Consider the following 25,698-nt stretch of genomic DNA (forward strand, 5'->3'; position numbering starts at 1 on the left):
TGCCTGGAATGAGGTAAACCAGCTCCAATAGAGCCCTGTCTGCAAAGCTGGCAGTGCTGGATGAAGGGGGGTCACGCTGCTTTTGGGGTGAATAATGCTGAAACCAGCCTGACTCATCAGTCCCGAAGTTAAATATCCCGAGGGGGAGTGAAGCTGTGTCAGAGCTGCTGAAGTACCCAGTAAAGGCACAAACAAGTGCCACTACTGAGCCAAAGTGATGCAAAGCTGCTGAGCTGGCACAGCCTGGCCACACCTGACAGTGCAGCCTCGTCCTGCACCAGCCCAGTCCCACTCCGGGTGCAGGGAATCCTAAGGACCCTCTGGGGAGTGTGGAGATTCTTCTGGAGGAATCCTAAGAACCCTCTGGAGTGTGGAGATTCTTCTGGAGGAATCCTAAGGACCCTCTGGAGTGTGTGGAGATTCCTGCCTGGAGGAATCCTAAGGAACATCTGGAGCGTGTGGAGATTCTTCTGGAGGAATCCTAAGGACCCTCTGGGGAGTGTGTGGAGATTCTTCTGGAGGAACCCTAAGGACCCTCTGGAGTGTGTGTGGAGATCCTGGAGCCAGGATGCTGCTCAAGGTCACCCCCCGAGGCTGAGCTGGAGATCTGCCCACAGTCATTGGTCTGGGTGAGTAACATCAACCTCCACTGAATAATTTGGGTTGCTTTCCTGTTGCTTAAGAAGAGTGCACTTTGCTGTAGTAGTGCTTTGAGTAAAGAGTTCTGATTAAGATCTTTTTGTCTAATCATTATCCTAATAAATCATTTACTTTTACATAAATCTATCTGGTTTGCCACCCTTAATCCTGCAGAAAAAGGCTGTGTCAGAGTCAGTAACACCTGTACAATCTGTTAGACACAAAGGCCTGGCAAAGTTTGGGTCTGAGCTTGGATCCAGCTGCACCCCAGCTCCTCTCTGAGTTCAGGAAGCTGGGGGGTCCTTTCTGCCCCTCGTGATTGAAGGGGAGGGTTTCCCTAAAAACTGGGGGTTTTGCCTGGGGCTCCCAATCTGCCCAGGACACGTGTTTGTAATACAGAATGTGTGTATATAAAGACACAAAAAGAGATTTATGGATATGGAGGTACAGCTTTGAGAGAACCATTAATGCACCCAGGGTCCCTCACTCCCCATCACCTCCTCTCAGCAGCACCATTCCCTCTTCCCACCTCAGTCCCTCCTTCACAAAATAAAGTGAAAAACAAACCAACAAACCATTTTTTTTCATTCAGAAAAAAAAAAAAAAAAAGAGAGTCTTTGAGCAAGAAACATTTGTTTGATGGCAACGTACTTACTGAGCCCAATGTTGGCTCTGTCCCTGTGTTTATGGGAAAAGGAAAATGCTGCAGCACCTCTGCCTTCATTATTAGCTGCCTGTTAATCAGTTTGCTGCTAACAAAGCCTTTACCTGGGTGGAGTTCCACGTGGAGCCGGCTGCAGTCCATTCCGAGGTGCAGAACGTCCCCCAGGCCGTGGCCGTGCAGGGCAGGCAGGCTGTGACACCCAGCTCTTCATCTCCACGCGCCCCGCCGCAGCTGTCACAGCTTCTCCTGGCGCTGATTAACTTCATCAGGATAATTGATCAAGTTGTCTGCAGCAAATGGGAGGCTAAATGCCTTCCCCAGGCTCCATCAGAGCAGCCGAGCCGTGGTTGCCATGCCGAAGGCGCTGCAGGTGCTGTGCTGCAAAGGGAATGAGTTTCCTCTCACCTCTTGCCTCAGCTTTTCCCTTTTCCTGCCCCAGCTCACCCAACCCGTGCCTGGCAGATTGACTCTGATTAATTGCTCACTTAATTACCTTCTGGCGTGCTGCTGAACGTAGTGTCCTTCAAAGGCATCGGGAGCTGACAGCAGTTTGGAGACACTGACAGGAGGCTGGCACTGTGGGACTCCAGCTTGGCTTTTGGGGTTGTCACAGACCCTTAAAAGTCCCTTCCAAGCACTTCTCCCCCTGCAATCAGCTGCCAGCTCCCCCAGGACTTTCTGCAGACCCGCTCCTTGTGCGCAAGCCCCTCAGTGCTGCGTTTTTGGATGTCTGACAATGTCATGAAATAAATGTTAAGTCACAAGGGGGAAGGGGGAGGGAACAACTGAAAAAATATATTTATTGGAGTAAATAAAAAAAAGTTAACCAAAATCCTTTATTGATACATTCTTGGATAATATCACAGGATCGAGAGAATGGAAAGGGAGGGAGGAGGTTGCGGCAAAGATTGGTTTCACTAAATTGGCACATAAGCAGCAAGATTAACGAAATTACTTATTACAAACAGTAGAAAACATACATGCTTCTGTAAGTCCTTATCACACTGGTCAATCATGGTGGGGCATCAACAAAGAAAAACCTCAAGACATGTAAAAGCCATATTCTTTCTTCCAAATATCCTAAGAATCATTGAAATTATTGCAAAATAGTCATATACCTTAAAGAAAAGAACAAAGTAGAACACAAATACAAATATCAAACATAAATTATTAACATGTACCATAAAATACATTACTGGCATGCATTCCAAAGATCAAGACCTCTACTAAAACTCAGCAAAAATCTTTCCTGCTTCCTCTGCAGCCCATCGGAGGTGTGAAGGGGGGGGACAAACTTCGCCAGCACAGTTTTTGGTCTTTAAATTCTTTTTTTGTTTGTTTGTTTAGTTAAAAAAAATAAGGTATATGGATTGCAGTGATACAAGAATAATAATACAAGTCATGTACACAGGTCTCAGATCCTCAGTTGTCGGTTGGTTTAAGAGGTGCCGAGAGCACAGGGCCTCAATGAAACTGTGCATCCAAAAAACAAACAGTGACCTCGGAACAACATGGATGGCAATATGCAAAAATCCTCACAAACTGTACAGAGAGTTCAAAAACTTGCAGTCTGGAAGTACATAGAAAGACAGAATTAGCCCCTTAGAGTCCAGAGCAGCCGAGCGCAGCCGGCCCAGGGAGCCGCTCCTGAGGCGCGGCCACGGCGGCCCCAAGGCCGGAGCAGCTCCAGGGCCACGGCGGCCCCAAGGCCATGGTGGCCCCAAGACCATGGTGGCCCCAAGGCTGGAGAGGCCCCAAGGCCAGAGCAGCCCCAAGGCCACGGCAGCCCCAAGGCCGGAACAGGCCCAAGGCCATGGCGGCCCCAAGGCCGGGGCAGGCCCAAGGCCGGGGCAGGCCCAAGGCCATGGTGGCTCCATGGCCATGGCAGCCCCAAGGTCATGGCAACCCCAAGGCCACGGTGGTCCCAAATCTGGAGAGGCCCCAAGGCTGGAGAGGCCCCAAATCTGGAGAGGCCCCAAGGCTGGAGAGGCCCCAAGGCCACGGTGGCTCCAAGGCCATGGCGGCCCCGAGGCCACGGCCAGGCCAGCGCCGTGCGGAGCCGGCAGCGATGGAGGAGATCCCGGGAGCGGCCTGGAGCCGGGCTCCTCTCGCCTCCCCCGTGCCCGGTCCCCGGGGCCCCGTGCGGGGAGCTCAGCGAGGCAGGCGGGCTCGTGGCCCGCGCCCCACGGCAGCTGGGCCTAGATCACCAGGTTGTTGTAGCTCACGTACTTCTTTTTTGCAGCAGGGCCTGCAAGAGAAGCAGACAGGGGTCAGTGCCTGTGGCTGAGCCCTCTGTGGGGCTGGCAGTGCCCTGGGGGCACCAGGAATGGGGACACACCAGGAATGGGGATGTGCTGGGAATAGGGATGTGCTGGGAATGGGGACACGCCAGGAACAGGGACACACCAGGAATGGGGACACACCAGGAACAGGGACACACCAGGAATGGGGATGTGCCTGGAATGGGGACACGCTGGGAATGGGGACACACAGGTGGCTCCTAAGGCCCCGCTCCCACCCGCAGGACTCCGGGCAGGTGGCTCCCGGGCCAGCCCGAGCTCCAGCTCCAGCTCCAGCTCTGGCTATAAACAGAATTAGCACGGATTGATTTTGTCAGGCTCCTGCAGTCTGGGTGACTGCGCTGCTGAGGCACCACAACCAGATCCTATTAAGATTTCTTTTTTACAAAAACAGTGACATTTCCTCCAACTGCTTAAATCTCCTGGGCTAAACTTGGCTTTTCTCATGGATAAAGTGATTCTTATTCAAGTTTTATGACTTCTGAGAATTTTTCAATATGGGGATGAAGGTGCCAGCTTTCCTAATTATGACCTTCAAATCCAATCTGTTTGCAAACAGAAGGAAATCAAACCAGTCAGAACTTTATGAGCGCTGCTATGCGCTCCTGTCAGGAAAAACTGCAAATATTTGCAGCTGAACACAAAGCAAAATGTTCTGCAGTGCTCTGGCAACACTGACAGATCCAGGACACAGAATTGTGGAACACCCTGAGCTGGAAGGGACCCACCAGGATCCCCCAGCCCAGCCCCTGGCCCTGCCCAGACACCCCAAATCCCACCCTGGGATCCCTGGAGTGCTGTCCGAAGGCTCCTGGGGCTGTGCCCATTCCTGGGGAGCCTGGGCAGTGCCAGCACCCTCTGAGGGAAGAGCCTTGCCCTGATATCCAACCTAAACTCCACAGAGACCAAAAAAAGAGCCTGGATTTCCAGTTATCCCAGTTTGCTAAACCACTGAATCTAAATCCCACAGTCGTTGGGAGAATTTGGCATAACTTAAGCAGTTTGCTGAGTATTTCCAGCCTGCTAAACTGGGGCAGACTCCACTCACACTTTGAATGATGTTTTTAATGTGGTGTGTTTCATTTTAAAACATTTTCAGGAAGATTTAAGAGATGCTCTGGAAGGAGGGGCGAGAACAACAATTGGATTTGTTCTGCAAATGTGTTTTTTCAAAACTCATTGGGTTTGGGCCTCCTGGGGCTCCTCTCAGCCCCTCTGCAAAACCAGACCCAAACAGGACATGGATTCCACAGGGCTCCGTGTGTCTCCCCTGCATCCCCTGCATCTCTGCCAGCCCCCCAAGCACCCCCAAGCCCTCAGAGAGCAGACACAGCTCCCTCTGCTCCCCACCCAGGCTGTGGTGTCCCCCTGGGGGTGTCCCCCAGGCAGCAGTGTCACCAGTCAGACACCAGTGCTGGCTTTTCAGAAACACTGGCTCTGCCCCAGCAATTCAGACTGTTCTGAGTACAGTGCAGCCCAGTGTCAGTATTTCCCGTGGCGTTCACTGGCTCACAAAGACAAAGAAAGGCTTTTAGTCCCAGGTATTTCCAAGGTGGACGCGTAGGAACCTCACGTGCAGCTGCAGCCCTTTGCAATGTTATCCTGAAAGCCTCATTCAGCTCTTTCCTCGTGCCCCAGACAGGAGTCAGTGCTGTCTGTTCAATCAAGGACTGATCCCACAGAGGGCTGATCATCTTCAGTTCCCATTAACTTCTCTTGCACACGAAGGTGTCCAACATCTGCCAGGATAAAACTCATTATCCTTCAAGGCTGCACTACAAATATCCAATAAACTGGAGAACGCTATTAAATGCCGAAGAAGGGTAAGATGAGCTTGGGAAAAAAAATGTCATCACGGAACAGGTTGCACATGAATTCCATGTATTATTTTGTGATGTACTTCAGCTTTACTCATTACATGCTCCAATTTCAAGGAGCAGCAGCGTTTCTATGACAGATTTAGATGCTCCCACTGTGAGTTCAGATCATGCCACCCCTCCAGTGCCCCCCGGGTATTACTGGGGCTCCCAGCAAAACCAGTTATTCTGCTGGCGAGTTTTCTCACCAGTTCCGCCCCAGCACTCCTCTCTCACTTCCAACAGGACAAGGAACCACTGGTGCCAAAGGGATGGAGCCAAGGAATGCTGTGGATACCTGGATGGGCTTTGAGACAGCGACACAATCCTTGGCACGGCCCTGCCTCACCAGGATAATGGACTTGACAAAAGCATCATCCATAATTCACATAAAATGATCAATAAAAGATGTGGGGTTATTTTCAGAGAGGAAAGACAATCTTCCTTGTTTAAAGGCTGTTAGGCCAGGGGGGATCATGTCCCTGATGGCTCTGCTGCATTTCCCCACTCTGCTCCTGCACTAACTCCAGCAATCTGCAGCTCTGTGCAACTTCCAGACACATTCCAGGCTTGGACAGTTCAGGAGAGAGACAGTCTGCCTCGATAATGAATCTCTCCTGAGTCACAGCTCATCATTATCATCGGCAATTAGCGCCAGGTATGGATTTGATTTTCCTCAAAGAAATTAATTTACATGAAAATGGGGGACGCTAATGAAACATCAGCGTCAGCATGCTTCAATCCGGCAGACAGATCCACATCCCAGCGCTCCGCTGCTGCTCGGCTGAAGGGTGACGGCTCCGACAGCGAGCACAGACCGGCCTCTCGCAGACAACGTTAATTAACACACGCGTAATTATGTCAGCCTCGGCTGGCCACTGCGTTAGCTGTGCTGGCAGCGAGCCAGGAGCAGCATCCGCGCTGCTGGGACATCCCCTGGGAATTCCCAGGGAATCGCGGACCCGCGGCAGCAGCGGCGGCTCGCCCTTGCTTTTAGGTGCCAGATGCGGTGTAGGAAGGAAATATCCCTGCCCGATCGCAAATAAAGCTGCTCCGGAGGCATTTGCACCGTGTAGCTTCCTTGGGAAAAAAAAAAAGGAGACCTTTCAAAAGAGCCTTAAGCACCTTAAAAAGAGGTTTCCTGTCACGGTTAGAGACGAGCGCCCTTTTCTGCTAATTTTCCGCTAATTAGTGGTGAAGAGTGGCAATAGAAGAAACGAGTAGGAGGGACAGCTGCGGGACGCGGCCGGGAGCTGTGCACAGGCTGCAGCGCAGGCACAGGTAACCCCACAGAGGCACAGAACCAGCGGGGCTGGAAAAGCCTCCGAGCTCAGCGAGTGCAGCCTTCAGCCGACACCAGCAGAGCCGCCACACCTGGCACTGAGGCCGCCCCGGCTGGTTTTTGGAACGCCCCCAGGGACGGGCACTCCACGGCCTCCCTGGGGAGCCTGACCGCTCTTCCAGGGAAGAAATGTTTCCTGATTCCCGAGCTGAATCCCCCCGGGGCAGCCCGAGGCAGGTGCCCTTGCTGTATCGCGGCTGCCCGGCAGAAGAGCCCTTGCCACCACCCCCAGCCTGCAGCAGCACCACCCCAGCGGGGACAGCCCCTGCAGCTGCACGTGAGACCAAACAATGCTCCTCAGAGCACAAGAATTCATTCCTTTCCAGCAGTGGGGGCACGGAGAGCCTTCACCCACCCCCTTCCAGAAGTGGGTAACAGGATGGGGAACAGCTGCATCTCCGTGCCAGTAACACATCAAAAACAAATACACAGAAGCAGAAACCCTCTTTGGACTTATGAGTTTCATCACTTGACTGGTTTTCATTATCTTGGGCACAGGTCACAAAGAAAGGAGCTCCCACAGCACCCCAGAGCAAGGCAGAGCTGTCAATACTGACTCAGAGCGAGATGTAATCACTTGCACTTCAATTTTATGCGCATTTGTAACCTCTTCCATGCTTAAAGAGCAAAGATTTACAGTGCAAGAAATGAATTTTATTGCAGCCCCCAGGCATCTCAAGCTATCAAACACATGAAACATCATCTCAGCATTCCCAGCTCCGAGCAGGGATGGACATGGGGATGGCTCCGAGCCTGGAACTCCTGCTCTGATTCCCTCTGCAGTCACTGGGGCAGACAAGTCTCAGCTCCTCTCTTTCATTTCCTTAATTCTGGCTTAGCAACCCATATCATTTGTGCCAGGCAGAGCAGAGGCTGATTATTAAATCCTACTTCTAGTCCATCTGAAAGCAAAATGGAGCTCCGTGGCTTTTCCTCGATCTCTGCCAGAAAGACAGAGCTATCCCCATGCTCTGCTGCCTTTAAATTGGGGAATTTAGATGAGAGTGAGATGAAAGCAACAGGCCTAAATGATTCTACATGCCTGCCCAAACCCCAACAAATGGAATGAAGCTTGGAGAAAATAATTTTAAATTTGGTATCTAAAAGTAAATGGATTGTTCTTTCACATTTTGACATCTCTCTTGCTGTGCTGCCACAGTGTTCTGGCACCTTATCAGGTCTCTCAGTGGCTGCACTGTACAAAGTATTTCACTGCCTGTGCTGCTGGGTCCCTCCAGCCTGGCCCTGTGGCTTTGATGCACAGGAGCAATGGAACGTCCTGTTTGAATAATAGAAGAAAAGTAAACTAAATGACATTAGGAGAAGTGTGATCCTCCCTAATTGCTTTGCAGCCTTCTCCTAGAAACTCTGTCTTCAGCTGTCAGGCTCCCCTGCCACTCCCGGTGCAGCAGCACAGCCAGGAACAGCAGTGGCATTCCGGGTGTGGGAGATGATCCCAGACAGCAGCAGGCAGGGCAGGGGGCTAAAAACATTCCTGCTGTTTCCTGATTTCACATTTTCTGGGACACAGCCGCTCAGGTGGCAGCTGGTGATGAGCTGGACAGGCTCAGGTGTCACAATGCTCAGGTGATACCATCAGAGAGTCACGGAATTGTTGGAAAAGTCCTCCAACACCATCGAGTCCAACCCTTCCCCCAGCACTGCCAAGGCCACCACTGCCCCACGTCCCCACGTGCCACATGCACAGGGCTTTGAAATCCCCCCAGGGATGGGGACTCCACCCCTGCCCTGGGCAGCTGTGCCAGGGAGAAATTTTATCTAAGATCCAACCTAAACCTTCCCTTGTGCAACTCGAGGCCATTTTGTCATGCCTGTGACAAATGCTCTCTGACCATCCCTACACCCCTTGTGATGGCCATGCCCTTTGGGTTCTCCAGCAGGAAAACTGGGTGGACTGTCCTTAGGAACCACGGAAAACCCCAAAGCTGGCTGAGACTGTCAGGGGAGCTCCAGGAGCAGAGAGCCAGAGCACCCTGCTCTGCACACCCCGGATAGCCTGGCTCACCTCGGGGTGCTCAGAGTGCAATTAAAAATGAAACCGTAACCTCGGCTCATTAGAATAATGATATTTATGCACGTGCATGCAAATGCCACGCTCAGAGCAGGGCTGGGCAGATGCTGCAGGTGTGTTTCCATCTGAGGAGCCCTCTCATTTCACAGTGTCTCTCATTTCACACAGATTCCACTCCTAAATTCCTCATATTCTATCCAGGGCTGTGTTTTACCTTTAGGGCTCCCTTATTACTGTCCCTTTCAGCCACGGCTATTTCCCCTGCCTGTCACAGAGCCCCTGAGCACACCCAGCCTGCAGAGCACAGACAGTGAGTGACAGCACCCTCGAAGTGAGCCCTGAGCTCAGGGGACTGCCAGAACCCTGCACAGAGCAGTGGGGACGAGGAACAATTACAAATATTCAATATCCCAGGCTCCTCTAGTGAGCAGTGCTTTGAAGTTCCCAGAAGGATTTAATGGGAAGGAAGAGCCCAACCTCACAGTTCCCCAGGGCACGAGGGGGTTTGAGGAAGGCTTTTCTTTCAGAAGTCTGCTTTAGCTTCGAAAGCTTTCAGGCAGCAGCAGCTCTCAGGGTGTGTGTTTTTAATTCCTCAGGCTTGGTTACAATGCTCTTTCTGTGGGAGCTGGGAATGCATCCGAGAGGAACAGTAATAAAAGCAGCTCTTGGATAAGATAATGGCATAATAATAGCATCAATTCCGGTCAAAGTGGCAATGATCTGACCCTCTTAGAGCTTAAGACAGCACGGGAGGGTTTGAGTACACAGAGCAAGTGTTTGCTTTGGTGTCCTGCAAATGTGCTGGACTGAGCCCAACCCGCTGGTGAACTTCTCTGTCCATAGGGTGAAGGAACCCTTAGCTCAGACAGCACAGGGCCAGCAGCTCCATCAGACCCACGCCTGCACTGCAGCACAGAGCCAGACAGCTCTGACTTGGTTTCCAGTAGAATGATTCCTGTTCATTCCAGGGAAGCAGGCTTCCCCAGGGGATCCCAGAAAGCACAGCAAGCTCCTCATGCCCATCACCCCAGAACGATGGAAAGGTTATTCTGCACAGCCCCTGTGCACAGGGCACCTCTCTGCAAGAAGAAGGAATGGACTCTTGCAGAGCTGGGCATGTTTTCCTCTGGGTACAGATAAATAATGGACTTGGGGCTCACACACAGAGCTCTGGCACAGGGGGGACAGACAGAGCTGCTGTGCTGGAAAGCTTTTCCTAATGCCACAGGGTAACCATTACACTTCCCTGACACTGCTCCGTGGTCAAAGAATTTCAGCTGTCTACAAAGACAAGCGAGAAAAAATCCTATAGCACAACACATGCACTTCCTATTTTCGAGAGTGCAGCTAACTGCAGCCCTCCAGCCTGGAGAGGGATTGCAACCCACTGAAATCCCACTGAACTCCTGCTCGAGACAAGGGCAAAGCAGCACGTGGGGATGTCAGCTCTGCCACCCCTGAGCATTTACAGTAAAGTATGAACCAGAAAGTTCAGTAAAGTATAAACCAGAAAGTTAATGACTGATTCTGATGCCTCTGTAACAATTTCCCTCTTGGATACAGGGAGCACTTTGGGTTTGGCGTGGTTTTCCAGCGCTGGGCAGTAAGCTCAGACCTGGGGGCAGCTGCCCTCCCTGGGCAAAACACATCCCTGAGGAATGCCACCAAACTGCCACGGCCTCTGACATCCCATGCAAGGGCAGAGCTCTCAAAGCTCTGCTCCTTTGAAGAACAGACACGTGCCTGTGTTAATTCCCAGGAGCTGTAACCAGCGACGGGGTCACGCTGGGACAGCCCTAACCCCGGGCTGTGGAGTGCTCCCGTTTGGCCCTGGCCACGTGTGATCATTGAGCAGGGCCAGCACGGCTCTGTGCACACAGCACAGCACATCAGTTCTCTGTGCCAGCCTCGAGCTGCTCCTGGTAAGCTGCAGGGATGATCTGCAGTGCTCCAGCTCCCCGGGCTGGGCTCAGGGATCAGCTCCTCCAGCCACCCCTTGGCTTTGAGGGGCTGTCAGGGGGAACCTCGGGAGATCAGTCCAGAGATGAACCTCCCCACCTGGGCAGAAATACAGAGCCAGGCTGTTCATGGCCTGAAACATCAGCAGGGTTTTGCCAGAAACTGAACTATGGGACTGAGATTCTGAGTCAGGAAATAGAACTGATAGAGAAGGATTAGTTGTACCCTTCCAAATAAAATCTAAAATCAACAAAGTGCGGCACTGCTGAAGAACATCCATCTCAGGCACCTTTGGCTGTCTCCCTATCTCCTGTTTGGCTGCATCTCTCCCCATCTCCTCCTTGTCTGCTTTGCAGATAAGAACTTCTGTGTCAGGTGAAGCTTGAGAGCATGTGCCCCATCAGGATCAGGGGATGTGCAGCAGGAAGGGCTGATCAACACCTGCAGCCGTGAAGGACTGCAGAGGGGCACAGGCAGAGCTGTGGCTGTGCTCTCACAGGGGATGTGGGGACAGAAATCCTGCTCCGAGTGCAGGAGGACGTGGGGATGGAACCAGGGACAAAGGAGTCACTGCACAACCCTCACACCAACCCATCCCCAGAGCCTCGCCTGCACCAGATCACTGGAGCTGGAAAGGTGCACAGGATCTTAGGAAATGTGTTTCCAAATGTTTATGAGACTATGGCAGGGAAGAAACAAACCCAACTCATATTCCTTAATTGGAGCCGGCGGTACAGAAAACCTGCTAATCCCAGCTCCACTCCTACTGCTGTGTGTGAATGCTGTGGACTGCAAAGATAACAAATGGAAGCAAATTATTTTCACCTGCTTAAAACAAAGTCATTAACAGCACTTTGGTTATCTTACCTGGAAAGCCAGGCTCTGCAGAGAGCTGTTAGAGCCAAGTGTGAAAACAGTTTGCATGAAACATAATTAAAATTATGACATGAGTGATGGCTAAAACATCCCCAAGGAGGCCTGGAGTCAGAGCTGTTGGAAAACAATTCACCTCTGCCTCCTGCCTGTGTTGCTGAACTGGTTCCAGGATGTCCCCAGTGCCTTGTCCCCGACCCCTGGGCACCACCGGGGCTCCGTGGCTGCCCTGCCCTCCCAGCACTGCTGTGTCCTGTTCCAGCACATCTCCCCAGCCCCTATTTCTCCTGCCATCCTGGGAGGTGTTGTCATCACCCTCCCAGGGAACAATTCCTCCCCAGTATCCCAGCCCACCCTGCCCTCTTGCCGTGGGAAGCCATTCCCCCTGTCCTGTCCCTCCAGCCCCTGGAAACATTCTCTCTCCACCTTTCTTGCCCCTTCAGCCCCTTCAGGCACCAGGAGGCCACAATTAGGTCACCCTGAAGCTTCTCTTCAGCACTCCCAGTTCTCCCAGCCCGTCCATGGTTATACAGTAATCGCACAAGCAATATTTTCTTACTCACCCCCAGGAACTCCTCTCCCTTCCTGCCAGCTGGCCTGCTCCAACTACTTGGCAAAGGGTTGCAAGTAACAAACATCTTAACAGGAAAATCAAGAATGTTCATGAGGCGCAGAGAGACTCAATTCACTGGAAAATGTATTCCTGGTGTACGACTCTGTTACACAGTGTCTGACAAAATTACACTCTGAGCTGTGCTGTTAAACAGCCCAATTTTGCTGCAATCAACATTTAATTTTTTAGCAGAAAGTCTTGATTTCAAATACCCTGGCAATGTTTAACAGCTGATATTAATAAGAGCCCAGATTTAATGCAGAGTTCTTTATCCCGGGGACATGATAAGCATCGTGACAAGTGGTGTAACTATGGCAACTTTATCTTTCCTATTTCTTTTTCCCCTGAACAGCAAGAACAGGCCCCTCAGTGGATGCAGTGCCAGACTGCTCCCAGCTGAGAGCCAGAGCTCTGGGTCACTGAGGGGAAACTCAGGCAAGCCTCACGTCCCGGCCTGGGCTGCCTCCCTTCCCTCTTACCTGTCCCACGGTGTGCTTCATGGGCATTTACAAATGTTTAACTAACTCCCTTCCCTGTTCTTTCATTTTCCTCCACGGCTGGAAAAGAACCCCTGCCTTTGCTCCCTGCTGTCAGAGCCCAAGCCAAACAGGCTCAGCCCAAAGTGGAAACTCCTCCTTTCAAGGCCAGAAGGATGCTGTCCTCTAATGAATCCCACACCTCTCTGGGAGATGCCACATTTCCTTCCCTGAAGCCAGCAAAGAGAAACAAACCCCCTGTGACGTGTTCCAGAGGTGCTGGGTGTGACAGCAGTGCCTGTGAGAGGGGAGCACCCAGAACCCCCAGTTTCTGATGGGCCATTGCTTGGACTTGCTGCTGCTTCCTGGCCCTCAAAAGCCAAACAAAGCCAGGTCCCTGCACCAATATATTCCATTTGCACTCTGTGACAACACAGACCAACACCTCCCTCACTCCAGCGTGGCTCCTGCCACAGACACAGCAGGGCTCAGCTGTGCCCCTTCCTCTGGCTGCTCCCACCCTCCCCAGCCCAGCAGCACCCTCATTCCCAGAGCTGCTGGGCCCTTCTGTGCTGTGCTTCCCACAAGGTGACAAACGCAGCGAGGTTTGGGCAGCTCCACCAAGCACGCACAGCGAGGCAGGAGCAGAGGTTTTTCCTGTTCTTACACAACCTGGGCAGTTTTCTCCATACTTGCAATCACGCCCCCCAAAAACTGCCTGGTTTTGTGTATTTGAGAAATTAATTTTGCTGCAATATTGCTTGAGGTTTGTTCTCCTTTTTACCCCGTCACTATTAGAATTTCCTTTTTGAACTCACTTGCCAAATTTTCAACAGATTTATGAACAAAAACGGCCCTTCCAGCCACTGCTGCTGCTGCTGCTGGGAGCTCTTTGCAGCTGTGAGCTGCTCTCCAAAGGCTGGACTCCAGTGATCTCAGGGACTTCAGGGGGATGGGGGTGAAGATGGGAGGTCTGATCTCCTGATGCTACAGCTCCTTTCCTGAAGAGGATGTGAGCCCTGCAGGGAGCTGAGCTCAGCACGGGCTGAGCCCTGACATCTGCCCTGCCTGGGAGAAAGGGAGCCATTATAAATGGATGGGAGATAGGAGAGCCAAAACCCACGTCTTTTCCCTGATATTACAATTTATAGATTTGACAGAATCTCCCTCAGAGGATGCAAGGAGTGATAAATTAGTCAGAGGGAGAAGTCAGAGCTACTGAGAGTTTGTTAAGCAAAAAAGTGAGAGGGAGTGGTCCGTGGGGTATAGCTGTATCTGCTCACTCCTCACCAAGCTTTCCCAGGGAACAAAGACCACATAGGAAGACAGAAAATGTGGAATCAACGATGAATACTTACACACTAACTACTCCTTATTTCTGCTCACAGACATCCATCGACTACCCTGCTTTAAATATCCCAGGCACCTCTAGCCATGAGTGTGTTTTTATTCACACATCAGACTCGAAGGTGATGGTTTAAGTGCCCTCAGAATTTCAATTTTTAAAAAAGGAAACAGTCTGACACTTCCCTGCACATTACAATCTGCTATTGTGTAAAGTCATGAAAGGTGTGAGACAGCCTGCAGATAATTAATATGGGAGCTGGCAATAATATGAATGTACCATCAAAAGTAATTATTTTTAGATGTAAAAAAAGAAAGTAACATGATGCCCAAATGTTCAGACAGGAGGGAATGTTCTCTCCGAGGGCTGGAGCCCCTGGAGCCAGCCTGGGAGAGCTGGGGGGGCTCACCTGGAGAGGAGAAGGCTCCAGGGAGAGCTCAGAGCCCCTGGCAGGGCCTGAAGGGGCTCCAGGAGAGCTGCAGAGGGACTGGGGACAAGGGATGGAGGGACAGGACACAGGGAATGGCTCCCACTGCCAGAGGGCAGGGATGGATGGGATATTGGGAATTGGGAATTGTTCCCTGGCAGGGTGGGCAGCCCTGGCACAGGTACCCAGAGCAGCTGGGGCTGCCCCTGGCTCCCTGGCAGTGCCCAAGGCCAGGATGCACCTCCATGCAATACTTTTAAAATAAGCACATCACCACTGGAAGGAATTTGTGATGTTTAGTTTTCCAGTCAGCTGTTCCAGAATCAAAATAGATGCAGTGAAGGGCTGTCAAAGCCTTTCAGTTACCAATTTTGAGTGCAAATTCTCATTTCTTAGCAGCCTCCACTGAACAGAAAACCCCTCAAGTGAGGTTAAACACGGAGTATTTTCTCAGGCTGAAACTGGCCAGATTTAAAACAAAAATGACACTTCAATCCAGCAAATAATTATTCCATAGCACACACGGGAGGCTGATGAGCTACAGAGCATCTCACAGCTCGGACCCAGAGCCTTCAAAGAGCTGATTGTCCCCAGGGCCACCTGCCTGTCCCCAGGGCCACCAGGCTGCTCCTGGCCTGGGGCACCCAGGGCTCCCGGGGCTGTGAGCAGGAGGAGAACGGGCACGGAGCATTAGGGGGTTCCTGAAGCATCTCCCCTTCCAACAGCAGCCCCAGGGCAGTCTGAACCATGGCAGGACTCCTCTCTCCACAGCTTCCTTCCAGAGGAACTCAGCAACTGCACTTCTCCTCCAGGGGAGCTGTGCCCACGGCAGGCAGGGACTCCACAGGGTGCTGCACAGGCTGTGCCAGCCCTGGCAGTGCCCAGGCTCCCAGTGCCACTGGAGTCAGCAGTTCAGCCAGCCTTCCCTAAATCCTGGGATCAATCAGCACTGCCTGGTGCCCATGTCCAGTGTCCCTAAATCCTGGGATCAACCAGCACTGCCTGGTGCCCCTGTCCAGTGCCCCCCAAGCCCTAGGATCAATCAGCACTGCCTGGTGCCCCTGTCCCACCCCCAAGCCCTGGCACAGCCTCTGGCCGTGCACACCCAGGCAGGACCTGCTGGGGATGCACTCCCTGCCCCCAGCAGTGCCCGAGGCCAGCCCGGGACACCCGACAGGAATCCCAGGGGAATGCAGAGGCCAAGGCTCTGCCAGCCCCTGCCGAGGCCAGGCCAGGGAGCTGCTCCTGGGCCCTGGCAGCCCCAGCCCCAGCCCAGGTGGGGAGGTCCTGCAGCCCCAGCTGCGACCCTGCAGCTCTGCAGAAGCCTCGGCTGCTTCCTTGCCTTGCTCACTGATGGACAATTCCTTCCCTCACACCTACCACGAGGCCTTTTTCAAGCCTTGCATTTCCAGCAGCCTCAAGAGCAGAGAAGCCCTATTTGTCACTCCCAGGAAACAATTTGGAGCGTTTCAAACCCATCTCCCTGTGCATCACAAGCAGAAATTGATACAGTCACGTCAGGGCTCAGCTCTGCTCATTCCTACTACAAAGACCTTACCAGCAAAACAAGTGTCAATTTACAACCAGGCTGATGTTTTCCTGCTAGCCCAGCTTTGTTTTTAATACACTGCATTGTTTCATGCTGCTTGTTGCTTTGTATTCCCGGGAGAACAAATCAAAGCAGCAAGAGGGCTGCAGAGCAATGCTGGGGCAGGGATGGAAAACGACCTGGAGCAGAGGAGCACTGGCAGGACCAGCACAAGCCCAAAGCATCCCTGGCTGCAGCATTTTCAAAGCTTTTCTGGACCAAAGTTTAAAATCTGCTTAAAGAACCTGAGTGGCCAGTTGCTTTTTATAGGACTTGGATTGACAGAGTTCTTTGTGTGCCTTTGCAGACAGCAATTCCTTAGATTATTTCCATTATTACATGGAAAAAAAAATTAGAATCTGAGCTCCTAATTATTTTTGTGCCATTAAAAAACCGATTTCTCCTGAGATTTGGGTGTCTTCCATCTCTCTCTTTCTCACCTCCTTCCTTTAGCAATTTCATCTTCACAGAGCTGCCCTTTCCTGTCTCCTCTTTCACTTGCAGCAATGCTTTGAGTGGCCCCTTGTCCTGCTGGGCTGCTTTGTCCCACTTCCCCCAGCCCAGCCCTGCCTGAGTGCAGCCCTTGGACGCTCGGGGTCACCCCGGGGCTCATGGAGAGCTTCAGCCTCCCATCCTCTCTGCCTGAGCTGGGAGCTGGCATAATGGCCCTGATTCAAATACAATAAAAACCAATTTGAGCTCTCAGGAGGACTGGATTGATGCTGGAGCTGGGGCAATTTACACCAGCCAGAGATAGTGGTAATTTCTTTTCCTGTGACTCAGAGACTCGATTCCAGTAACATTCCAACCTTTGCTGATAGAAGTTCTCACCTATTAGGGCCCAGCTAAACATTCTGAAGGCTGAATACAGTGATTTTTCCAGCCCTCCGTGCACAGCAGCACAGGAACCAGGTCAGGTACAAGCTTTTGTACCTGGGCAAAGCCCCCTGAGCGCACAGGGAACTGTGAGAAGTACTTATTAATGGTTAGCAATCATTTCTCTCCACTATCAAAGGCTTCCTGACTCCTCTGTGTCCCTGGGCAAGCAGGAATTCCTGGCTGGTGCAGTCACAAAGACCAAAGGAGCTCACAAATCACCAGATCACCACGAGGCAGCCACAACACGCAGGAAAAGCTCAAAAATTGTTCACTCGTGCTCCCACCAAGGCAGTGGTCGCTGGGCTGCCGTGGGGAAAAGCAGCTTTTCAAGCCTGCTGGAGCATTTGCAGTTTTGCACTAGGGAGGGTTGATCACACCTGGGCTGAGGGTCTGGCTCTGCTGCCGGGCAGCCCTGCGGGTGGGGACTCAGGAAACACTGCCTTAGCTGTCACATCTGGGGCCAGAATTAACTTCTGATCACTTGTTTGCTCGTTTTTAAACAAATATCTCCATCCTCAAAGGCTTTATCGGGATCCAGCTCCAGTGGTGGGAAGGAGGAGACCCCCCAGAGCTGGTGCCAGCCACGTCAGGGTCTCCCCTTTCCCAGGCAAACCCCCCACGGCAGCTTTTGGTAACAGGTTTGTGAACAATTTTTAAGTTAGATATCTTTTTTAACACAGCTGCACTAATGAACATTTCTAACATCATTATGTATATAATAAAAATAGCCACAATAATCATAATCACCATCATAATTTGAGAATAAAATAATAAAAGCTCGGTTTTCCTTACCTTTTTGGAAAGCAGGCAAAAGCTATACAGTAGGTGGGAGAGTGTACCAAGTAACAGACTTTTGAACACTCTTTCTTACTGGTGGTATAGAGTCTACAGGGAAAGTAAATACATTGAATGTAGGAGAGGTCTGGGCACAAGAACGCTCACAGCCTGCCCTGCCATGGCTCCTGCTACTCATCAGCCTCACACTGGGCATGGGAGGCACCAGCACAGGAGATCAGCCCTGGCAGCCCCAGGGAGCCAGGCCAGGGAGCTCGGGTACCTCCAACCACGGCAGCAGCTGCTCGCAGGACAGCCTGAGCAGGCTTCCCTTCCCCTCCCCTCAACCAGCTCTGGGATATTTCGGCTGCAGCCTCAGACCCGCTGTCCCTCCTGAGCCCCAGAGTCACTCACAGGCTCCTTGGCACCACCAGCAGCCATTTGAGTGCTGTCCTCGGGAAGGGCGAGCAGGAATTACACGTAAATCTCACCGTAAGTTAAGTGCGGGCTCTCTCCCAGTCTGACACTGCTCCTGCAGCAGAAGCTGGAGCAGACAGCCCAGCAGGGCGCTCCACCAGAAACACCTTCCCAAACTGTGAAATTCCAGCACGCAAGAGCACAGCAAACGCGTCCCAGGGCCGGGAGCTGCTGTGCACCAAGTCCTGCTGGTCCCAGACGTGCCCAGCAGGGAAAGGCGTGCCGTGAGGGACAGCAGGCACGCGCCAGATGGCAAACAGGAATGGTTGAGAGAGTTTTCCTAAATAGATTGGAAGGCTTGGCCTTAACACATCCCATTCGGCCTGGAAGCCGTCCCACGGTGTGGCTGGGAGCTCAGCCTGTGACACTGCTGCTTCCCCAGAGACCCCGAGGCAATGCTCTCACTGCCAGCCCCCTTCCCCTGGCGCCTGGGAGAGGAGCTCTCTGCATTCCCAGGGATTCACCTCTCTTGGTGATCAGTGCCTTCTCTGGGCCTCACTCCAGACCCCTCTCCCAGGTGCTTGGCACATTTTTTTTTTTCTGAGCCTAAATTCCAGCAGATTGCCCCAGAGCTGTGTGCAGCGGTTCCACAGGATGAGCACCCCCTGCTCCTGGGAAGCCACTCAGGAGTGCACAGACTTCAGCCTGACATGCACATCTTCAGCCCTGCCACAGAGGGCTCCGGGCTGGGAGGGACCCTAAATCCCACCCAGAGCCAGCCCTGCCATGGCAGGGACACCTCCCACTGCCCCAGGCTGCTCCAGCCTCAGTGCCCAGCCTGGCTTGGGCACTGCCAGGGATCCAGGGGCAGCCCCAGCTGCTCTGTTCTTTAAAAGATCCACTAAAACCTGGAGATTTTTTTTTTTTTTTCAAGGCTATTTCTCTGTAAAACCACCCACATTTTGCTTGTGGTTTGCCTGTGGCAGCGCAGGCCACAGGTCTGGGCTCAGCCCCCAGATTTCCAGTGGTTGGAGGTACACGGATCCCGTGCTGGTGCTCCCTGGGCTCAGGGGGGCTCAGGGGGACACGGGGAACACTCAGGGGACACTTTGAGCAGAAATGGCACCTCCAGCACCCAGCAGCTGAGCAAGCAAGAGCAGCAGCCCTGTGAGCCCCAGAAAATCACAGTGCAACCCCCCCAGAGTAGCTGCAGAGCCCAGAGCTGAGCCAGGCCAGCTCCTCAGCTCGCTCTGGCACTGCTGATTTCCATCCTCTCCAGGAATCTCCCCTGCCCCCCTGAGCCTTGCATGGCTCCAACAGCCAAACCCTGCCCAGAGCCTGGGGGCACCAGGCAGCCCCTGCCCACTCTGAGAGGAGCAAAGCCAATTTCACAAAGAAAAAAAAAAAAAAAACAAAAACAAACATCCCTTGGTTTTCTTTTGAGAGAAGATATTTGAGATTTTTTCTGAAAATTGCTCCAAGAATTGGTGTATCCAGGGCAATTTGTAATTCACATTTCCTATTTTCTGATTGCATCCAGGGCAATTTGTAATTCACATTTCCTATTTTCTGATTGCTAAAACTCTGGAAATTTCCCTGTTCACAGTATAAAATATTTTTAAAGTAGAATTGCTATAAAAACATCAAACCTATTTTTATGTATGAACACCATACTCAAAACTTCACTGAAAATTAAGCTTGAGGAGTTTTGCTTGGATGTTATGACTTTTTTTTTTTAAGATCGCTAATACAATTTTCATTTTTTTTCTGCCTAAAAAAATGGAACTGTAAACAACTTTTATTCAAACTTTAAAAAAAGACACTGGGTTCAGGTGGTCAGTGCACTACTGTTACCCACATTCATGGGCACTGCCTGACCAGGGGCTGATCAATAACCTAACCAATGCTACAGGACAGTGACTGCAGCAGTTACACGGGAACTAATGCACCCCAAAACTTTTAAGTACAGCAGAAGTTCATTTCATCTGATTTCCTAATAATTATGAACACACAGCCCTGGGGAATGAAGGAGTAGTGCTGGTGCAGCTGAGACTGTGAGCAGATGGAATTCTATATCAATAATGAAAATGTTTTAAAAAATACGTACTTCACAAATTATAAAAAAGAAGTAAAAGCTTATAAAGCAGAAACTCGGAGATTGCACATTTCCTAACCAACACACTCATGAGCTTTAAAATCCCACTCAGTGAAAGCTCAAGGCAGAGGTGGCACATCTGGGCAAACCAGGGGCCTCTGCCCCTTGTGCCTCTTAAAAACACGTTCTGGTCTCCAGCCCTGGACTAAAAAGGGGGTGTTTGACCAGAAACATGGGGCTTAGGTGAGCAGCATTTATTTTTTAGTAAAAATATTTCCTTCCCAAAACAAAATCTGGCTGTTCTTTGGTGGGAGGGGAGAATATTCTCAGAAGTCTGAAACCAGCAATAAGATGCAGCACAGGAGGATGAGAGCAGGAGGGGACCCTGGGGTGGGACGTCCCCAGGCTGGGCTTCCCACAGGGAACATTGCAGCACCACAGCTTGGGTGCTTTTCCTTTTGGTCAAGTTTTGGCATGAAACTCTTCGATTTTGGGTTTTGTGGGGGAGAAGCTAATTTCAGCTAAGTTGATCCAAACAGTGGTTAGTGAAGTGCACCAGCAACACAGTCCCCAGCCCTGGCCCAGGTGGATTTCAAATTCCCTTTTCCTCCCTTCCCTTCCTGAAATTTGCCTTGGCAGAGGGCCCTGAGTGTCACTGGGTCAGCCCAGGGCAGGAATTCCATTTATTTCCTCCTGCACTCAGGGCTCAGTCCAGTCAGCTGCAAGAGGCCTCAGCCAGTCCTTGATTTGTGAGAACCATTCCATGGCTCTGTCCATGGTTCTGGACCCCTGTCCAGCTCCCAAGGGCGAATTTAGTTTTTCCAGCTGGAATGCATTTTGTACACCTGCACGATCAGACAGCAGAGAGAAATCCTGCAGGGGTGAGCAGGGGGAGGAAAAGTGCTGTGTCAGCGATCTGCTGCCTGCTCCCACTCTGCTTGGACAGCAGAGCTGCTGCTCCAGGCAGGAATTCCAGCATCAGAGGCAGGAATTCCAACAGCATCAGAGGCAGGAATTCCAGCAGCATCAGAGGCAGAAATTCCAGCAGCATCACTGAGGCAGGAATTCCAGCAGCATCAATGAGGCAGGAATTCCAGCAGCATCAATGAAGCAGGAATTCCAGCAGCATCAATGAGGCAGGAATTCCAGCAGCATCAATGAAGCAGGAATTCCAGCAGCATCAGTGAGGCAGGAATTCCAGCAGCATCAGAGGCAGGAATTTCAGCAGCATCAGTGAGGCAGGAATTCCAGCAGCATCACTGAAGCAGGAATTCCAGCAGCATCAGAGGCAGGAATTCCAGCAGCATTAGAGGCAGGAATTCCAGCAGCATCACTGAGGCAGGAATTCCAGCAGCATCAGAGGCAGGAATTCCAGGAGCATCAGAGGCAGGAATTCCAGCAGCATCACTGAAGCAGGAATTCCAGCAGCATCAGAGGCAGGAATTCCAGCAGCATCAGAGGCAGGAATTTCAGCAGCATCACTGAGGCAGGAATTCCAGCAGCATCACTGAAGCAGGAATTCCAGCAGCATCAGAGGCAGGAATTCCAGCAGCATCACTGAAGCAGGAATTCCAGCAGCATCAGTGAGGCAGGAATTCCAGCAGCATCAGAGGCAGGAATTCCAGCAGCATCAATGAGGCAGGAATTCCAGCAGCATCACTGAAGCAGGAATTCCAGCAGCATCACTGAAGCAGGAATTCCAGCAGCATCACTGAAGCAGAAATTCCAGCAGCATCACTGAGGCAGGAATTCCAGCAGCATCACTGAAGCAGGAATTCCAGCAGCATCAGAGGCAGGAATTCCAGCAGCATTAGAGGCAGGAATTCCAGCAGCATCACTGAGGCAGGAATTCCAGCAGCATCTGAGGCAGGAATTCCAGGAGTATCAGTGAGGCAGGGATTCCAGCAGCAGAGGGATCAGTGGAGCAGGGGCAGGGAAAGGGCATTTCTCCACATTCAGAGCAGCCTTTGCACAAGGACTGCAGACGTGCCCGGCCCTTCGCAGTGCTGCGGGGCTGTGCAGCTGTCTCCTTCCTCAGCTCCTTCCAGATTCAAATGCAAATCAAATCTGATGGCCTCGGTCTGTAATTTCGTGCTGTGCTATCCTCTGCTATGCACATTAAGGAAACTAGAAGTGTCTTTGCCATCTATTTTCCTTTTAAATCGGTGGCAGGATTTGCATCAAGGCCAGATAAAATCCCTAAATGGGAATCTTCAGGGGCTGTGAGGTTTTTGCAAAGCAACTTTGCAGGAGCCAGGATGAAAACTGGGGTTAGCAGAGCTACTGATGAATTTGGCGCTTGCCTGGCAACCCGCCGCTGCCAGGGCCAGCCGGACTGCGGGGTTCTGTGCCCAGGGATGCGCTGCTCCCACACCCACAGAGGGAGAGCAGGGGGGAGCACGAGCCACCCACAAATCCCAAACCCTTCCCGCGGCGGCGGCGCCGAACGCACGGCTCGGAAACCAGGGCCAAACCTGGGGAACGTCGAAAGCACGCTGGAGCTGCAAAGCCCGCGGTGGAGCAGCGCAAGCAGGGCAGGGCAGGGCAGGGCAGGGCAGGGCAGGGCAGGGCAGGGCAGGGCAGGGCAGGGCAGGGAGGCGGCTGCAGAGCCCAGCACAGCCCAGTACTCACTGCTGGGGTCCACGCTCTCGCAGAGCTCGGTCTTGGCCTCGCCGTTGGGCCGGTCGCTGGGCTTGTGCGACAGGCGCGAGGACATGGTGGCCGCCGTCACCACCGCCTTGAAGCTGCGCTTGCGCTTCTGCACGTTGAGCTCGGGGTGGAAGATGATGATGTAAACCTTGGGCATGTAGAGCATCCCCAGCGCCACCGACGCGCTCAGGTTCATGGAGATGGTGAGCGTGGTGGTTTGGATGTAGAGCTGCGGACAACAGAGAGGGGTTACGCGCCGGGCCGGGGCTGCAGCGCCCCACACACACACAAATATCCCCTGGAAAGGGATTTGAACCTGTCTGGTTGTGGCTGCAGCTCCCCACATACACACAAATATCCCCTGGAGAGAGGTTTTAACCTGTCTGGGTGTGTCACACACCATGGGTGTGGCTGCAGCTCCTCACACACACACAAATATCCCCTGGAAAGGGATTTTAACCAGTCTGGGTGTGTTACACACCAGGGCAGGGCTGCAGCAGTTCAAACATAAACACCCACTGGAAAGGGATTTTTAACCAATTTGCACACATTACACATCGGGCCTGGCCAGGATGCAGCGCCTCACACACAAACACCCACTCTAAAGTAATTTTTAACCAGTGTGCACGTTACACACCACCTGGGCAGGCTGCAGCAGTTCACACACACACATCCCCATTTTACACCGATTTTTTAGCCAGTTTGCAGTGCAGGTGTGTGAGCTGAGACCTTTGCCCTGCAGCCACCGTGATGTCCCACGAAATGCCCTCAGTGCCCGAGACTTCCAGTGGCCTGAACACAGCTCCCACAGCAAGTTATGGCACAGCTCTGGCTCATTTATTTAGAGTGCAGGTCAGATTTGGACTGAAATAATTCCGATATAAATTAGGGTTTAGCTGAGCTGTAAGTTATAGAACAGAAGCTATAATGACACAGGTGACTTTTAGAAACACTGAGGAAGGTGGGATTTTCTTGTTTTTACCATCCTTTAATTCTCTACAATCCACTGAAATAACTTTGCAGAGGGTGCAGCAATTTCTGTGCTCGTGGCACTCAGCTGTGCTTGTTATTGAGAAAAAGTATATTTATGTTCACAATACAAAAATTGTGAACAAAACAAAAACTTTTTTTTCACAATATGTTATTGTGAAAAAAAAAAATTCGAGTTAGAGAGCAGGTACTGAGTTTATTCAAATAAACCACAGGGATTAAAAAATGTACTCTGCAAATATACAGGGGTAGAAAAGCCTTTTTTACCACCTCCCCTTTTTTTTTTTTAACTGTCTTTTCAGAGGACACAGATAAACCAGAACAATTCTCAGGACTCCAGAGGATTCAGCACAATTAAAAGGCACAGAGACAGCACAATACAGGTGTGAGGGAGCTGAAGAGGCAGCAGCACCTCTGCAGATCCCTTCAGAAATTCAACAGACAGGAAATCCAGAGGGATGGGAAAAGCATCACACACTGAGGGGGGTTATTAGAACACTCTTTCCTCTTCTCCTCCCACTGGGTGCCCAGCAGTCTGCTCTGAGAACCACACAGACATCTCCAGCCTTGTCCTCACCACGTCCTGCAGCCACCTCTGGGGCGGCTTGCAGAGCCTCCAGCCCCTGCAAATGTCTCCAAACACTGGGGCTGCCCTTGCAAATGTCCCCAAACACTGGGGCTGCCCCTGCAAATGTCCCCTGACACTTGGGCTGCTCCTGCAAACGTCCCCAGACACTGGGGCTACCCCTGCAGTGGCACGCAGAGGTGCCCCCCACACGTTGAGTTGTTTTAGATGTAATTAGGGGCACCCTGCAGCAGCTGCTGTGCCCCAGGGGCTGCCCCAGTGGGGAACTGGCCTGACTGGGAGCTGCTGCAGAGGCTGCCCCAGCAGAGCAGCAGCGCCTCAGGAGCTGGTTTTTATTTTTCCTGCTGGGAAGGGGTTGAAGGTGAGATGATTATTTAATCAAAGGGGTCTCGGGCAGCACCTCACCAGAGTCCCACCTTGCAAATGCTGATGGGAGATAAAAGGGAGGGAGAAAAGAGCGTTTGTAGAACAAGGAGGGATGAGTGACACACAAAGCGTCTCATGACAAATGGGAGCAGCCTAAAGATAAGGGAAACTAATAGATATGCTTATTATGCAGAGCCTCAGTTTTATGTGTTTTATCTCTGCTTTGTGGTTTTACCAGTCAGACATAAAAATGCAGTTTACGTGAAACTATTTCATTTCTTATTTCGCTTCTTCTGATAAATTCTGGGGAAGCGTTTTAGATGAATGCAAATGGGTGACTTAAAGTACAAAGGATCAGATTTAACTGACAATGGGACTCTAATAACTCATGCGTGCCTTTTACAGCTGGCTGCTGAACCTGGCAGCTCCCAAACCTGAGATTGAATTAAGAAATTAAGATGCAGATTTAGTGAGAGATGCTCGAACTTGACACGAATGAGAACTGGGACTGAGCTTATTCAGCTCTGGGGTGACACAGCTGTGGCCTTGCAGGGCCCAAAGGAGCTACAGGAAACTGGAGAGGGCATTTACCAGGGCTGGAGGGACTGGGCACAGGGGATGGCTCCCACTGCCAGAGGGCAGGGATGGGTGGGAGATTGGGAATGACTTTTGGGGTCTGCACCCTCCAGCCCAAGGGCGTTTATGAGGATGGAATCCTCCCTGGCAGGGTGGGCAGCCCTGGCACAGGTACCAGAGCAGCTGGGGCTGCCCCTGGATCCCTGGCAGTGCCCAAGGCCAGGTTGGACACTGGGGCTGGAGCAGCCTGGG

At 51.9% G+C, this 25,698-nt stretch overlaps 1 protein-coding gene across 2 annotated transcripts in view; it reads right to left on the bottom strand.

The window, feature by feature from the left end:
• Positions 1–2,120: 2,120 nt before the first annotated feature.
• Positions 2,121–25,698, bottom strand: part of GRM7 (glutamate metabotropic receptor 7) — a 216,983-nt gene continuing 193,405 nt past the window's right edge. The window contains exons 9-11 of one of the 2 annotated variants that reach the window (XM_053989134.1): positions 22,911–23,157; positions 17,786–17,878; positions 2,121–3,551 (exon numbers count right to left, since the gene is read on the bottom strand). In XM_053989134.1, coding sequence (XP_053845109.1) covers positions 17,808–17,878; positions 22,911–23,157 — 318 coding nt within the window. In that variant the 3' untranslated portion in view covers positions 2,121–3,551; positions 17,786–17,807. The remainder of the gene's footprint in view (positions 3,552–17,785; positions 17,879–22,910; positions 23,158–25,698) is intronic. The other variant, XM_053989136.1, reaches the window with a different exon arrangement.

Source organism: Vidua macroura, chromosome 13 (assembly GCF_024509145.1).
Source record: "Vidua macroura isolate BioBank_ID:100142 chromosome 13, ASM2450914v1, whole genome shotgun sequence".
NCBI classification, from domain to species: domain Eukaryota; kingdom Metazoa; phylum Chordata; class Aves; order Passeriformes; family Viduidae; genus Vidua; species Vidua macroura.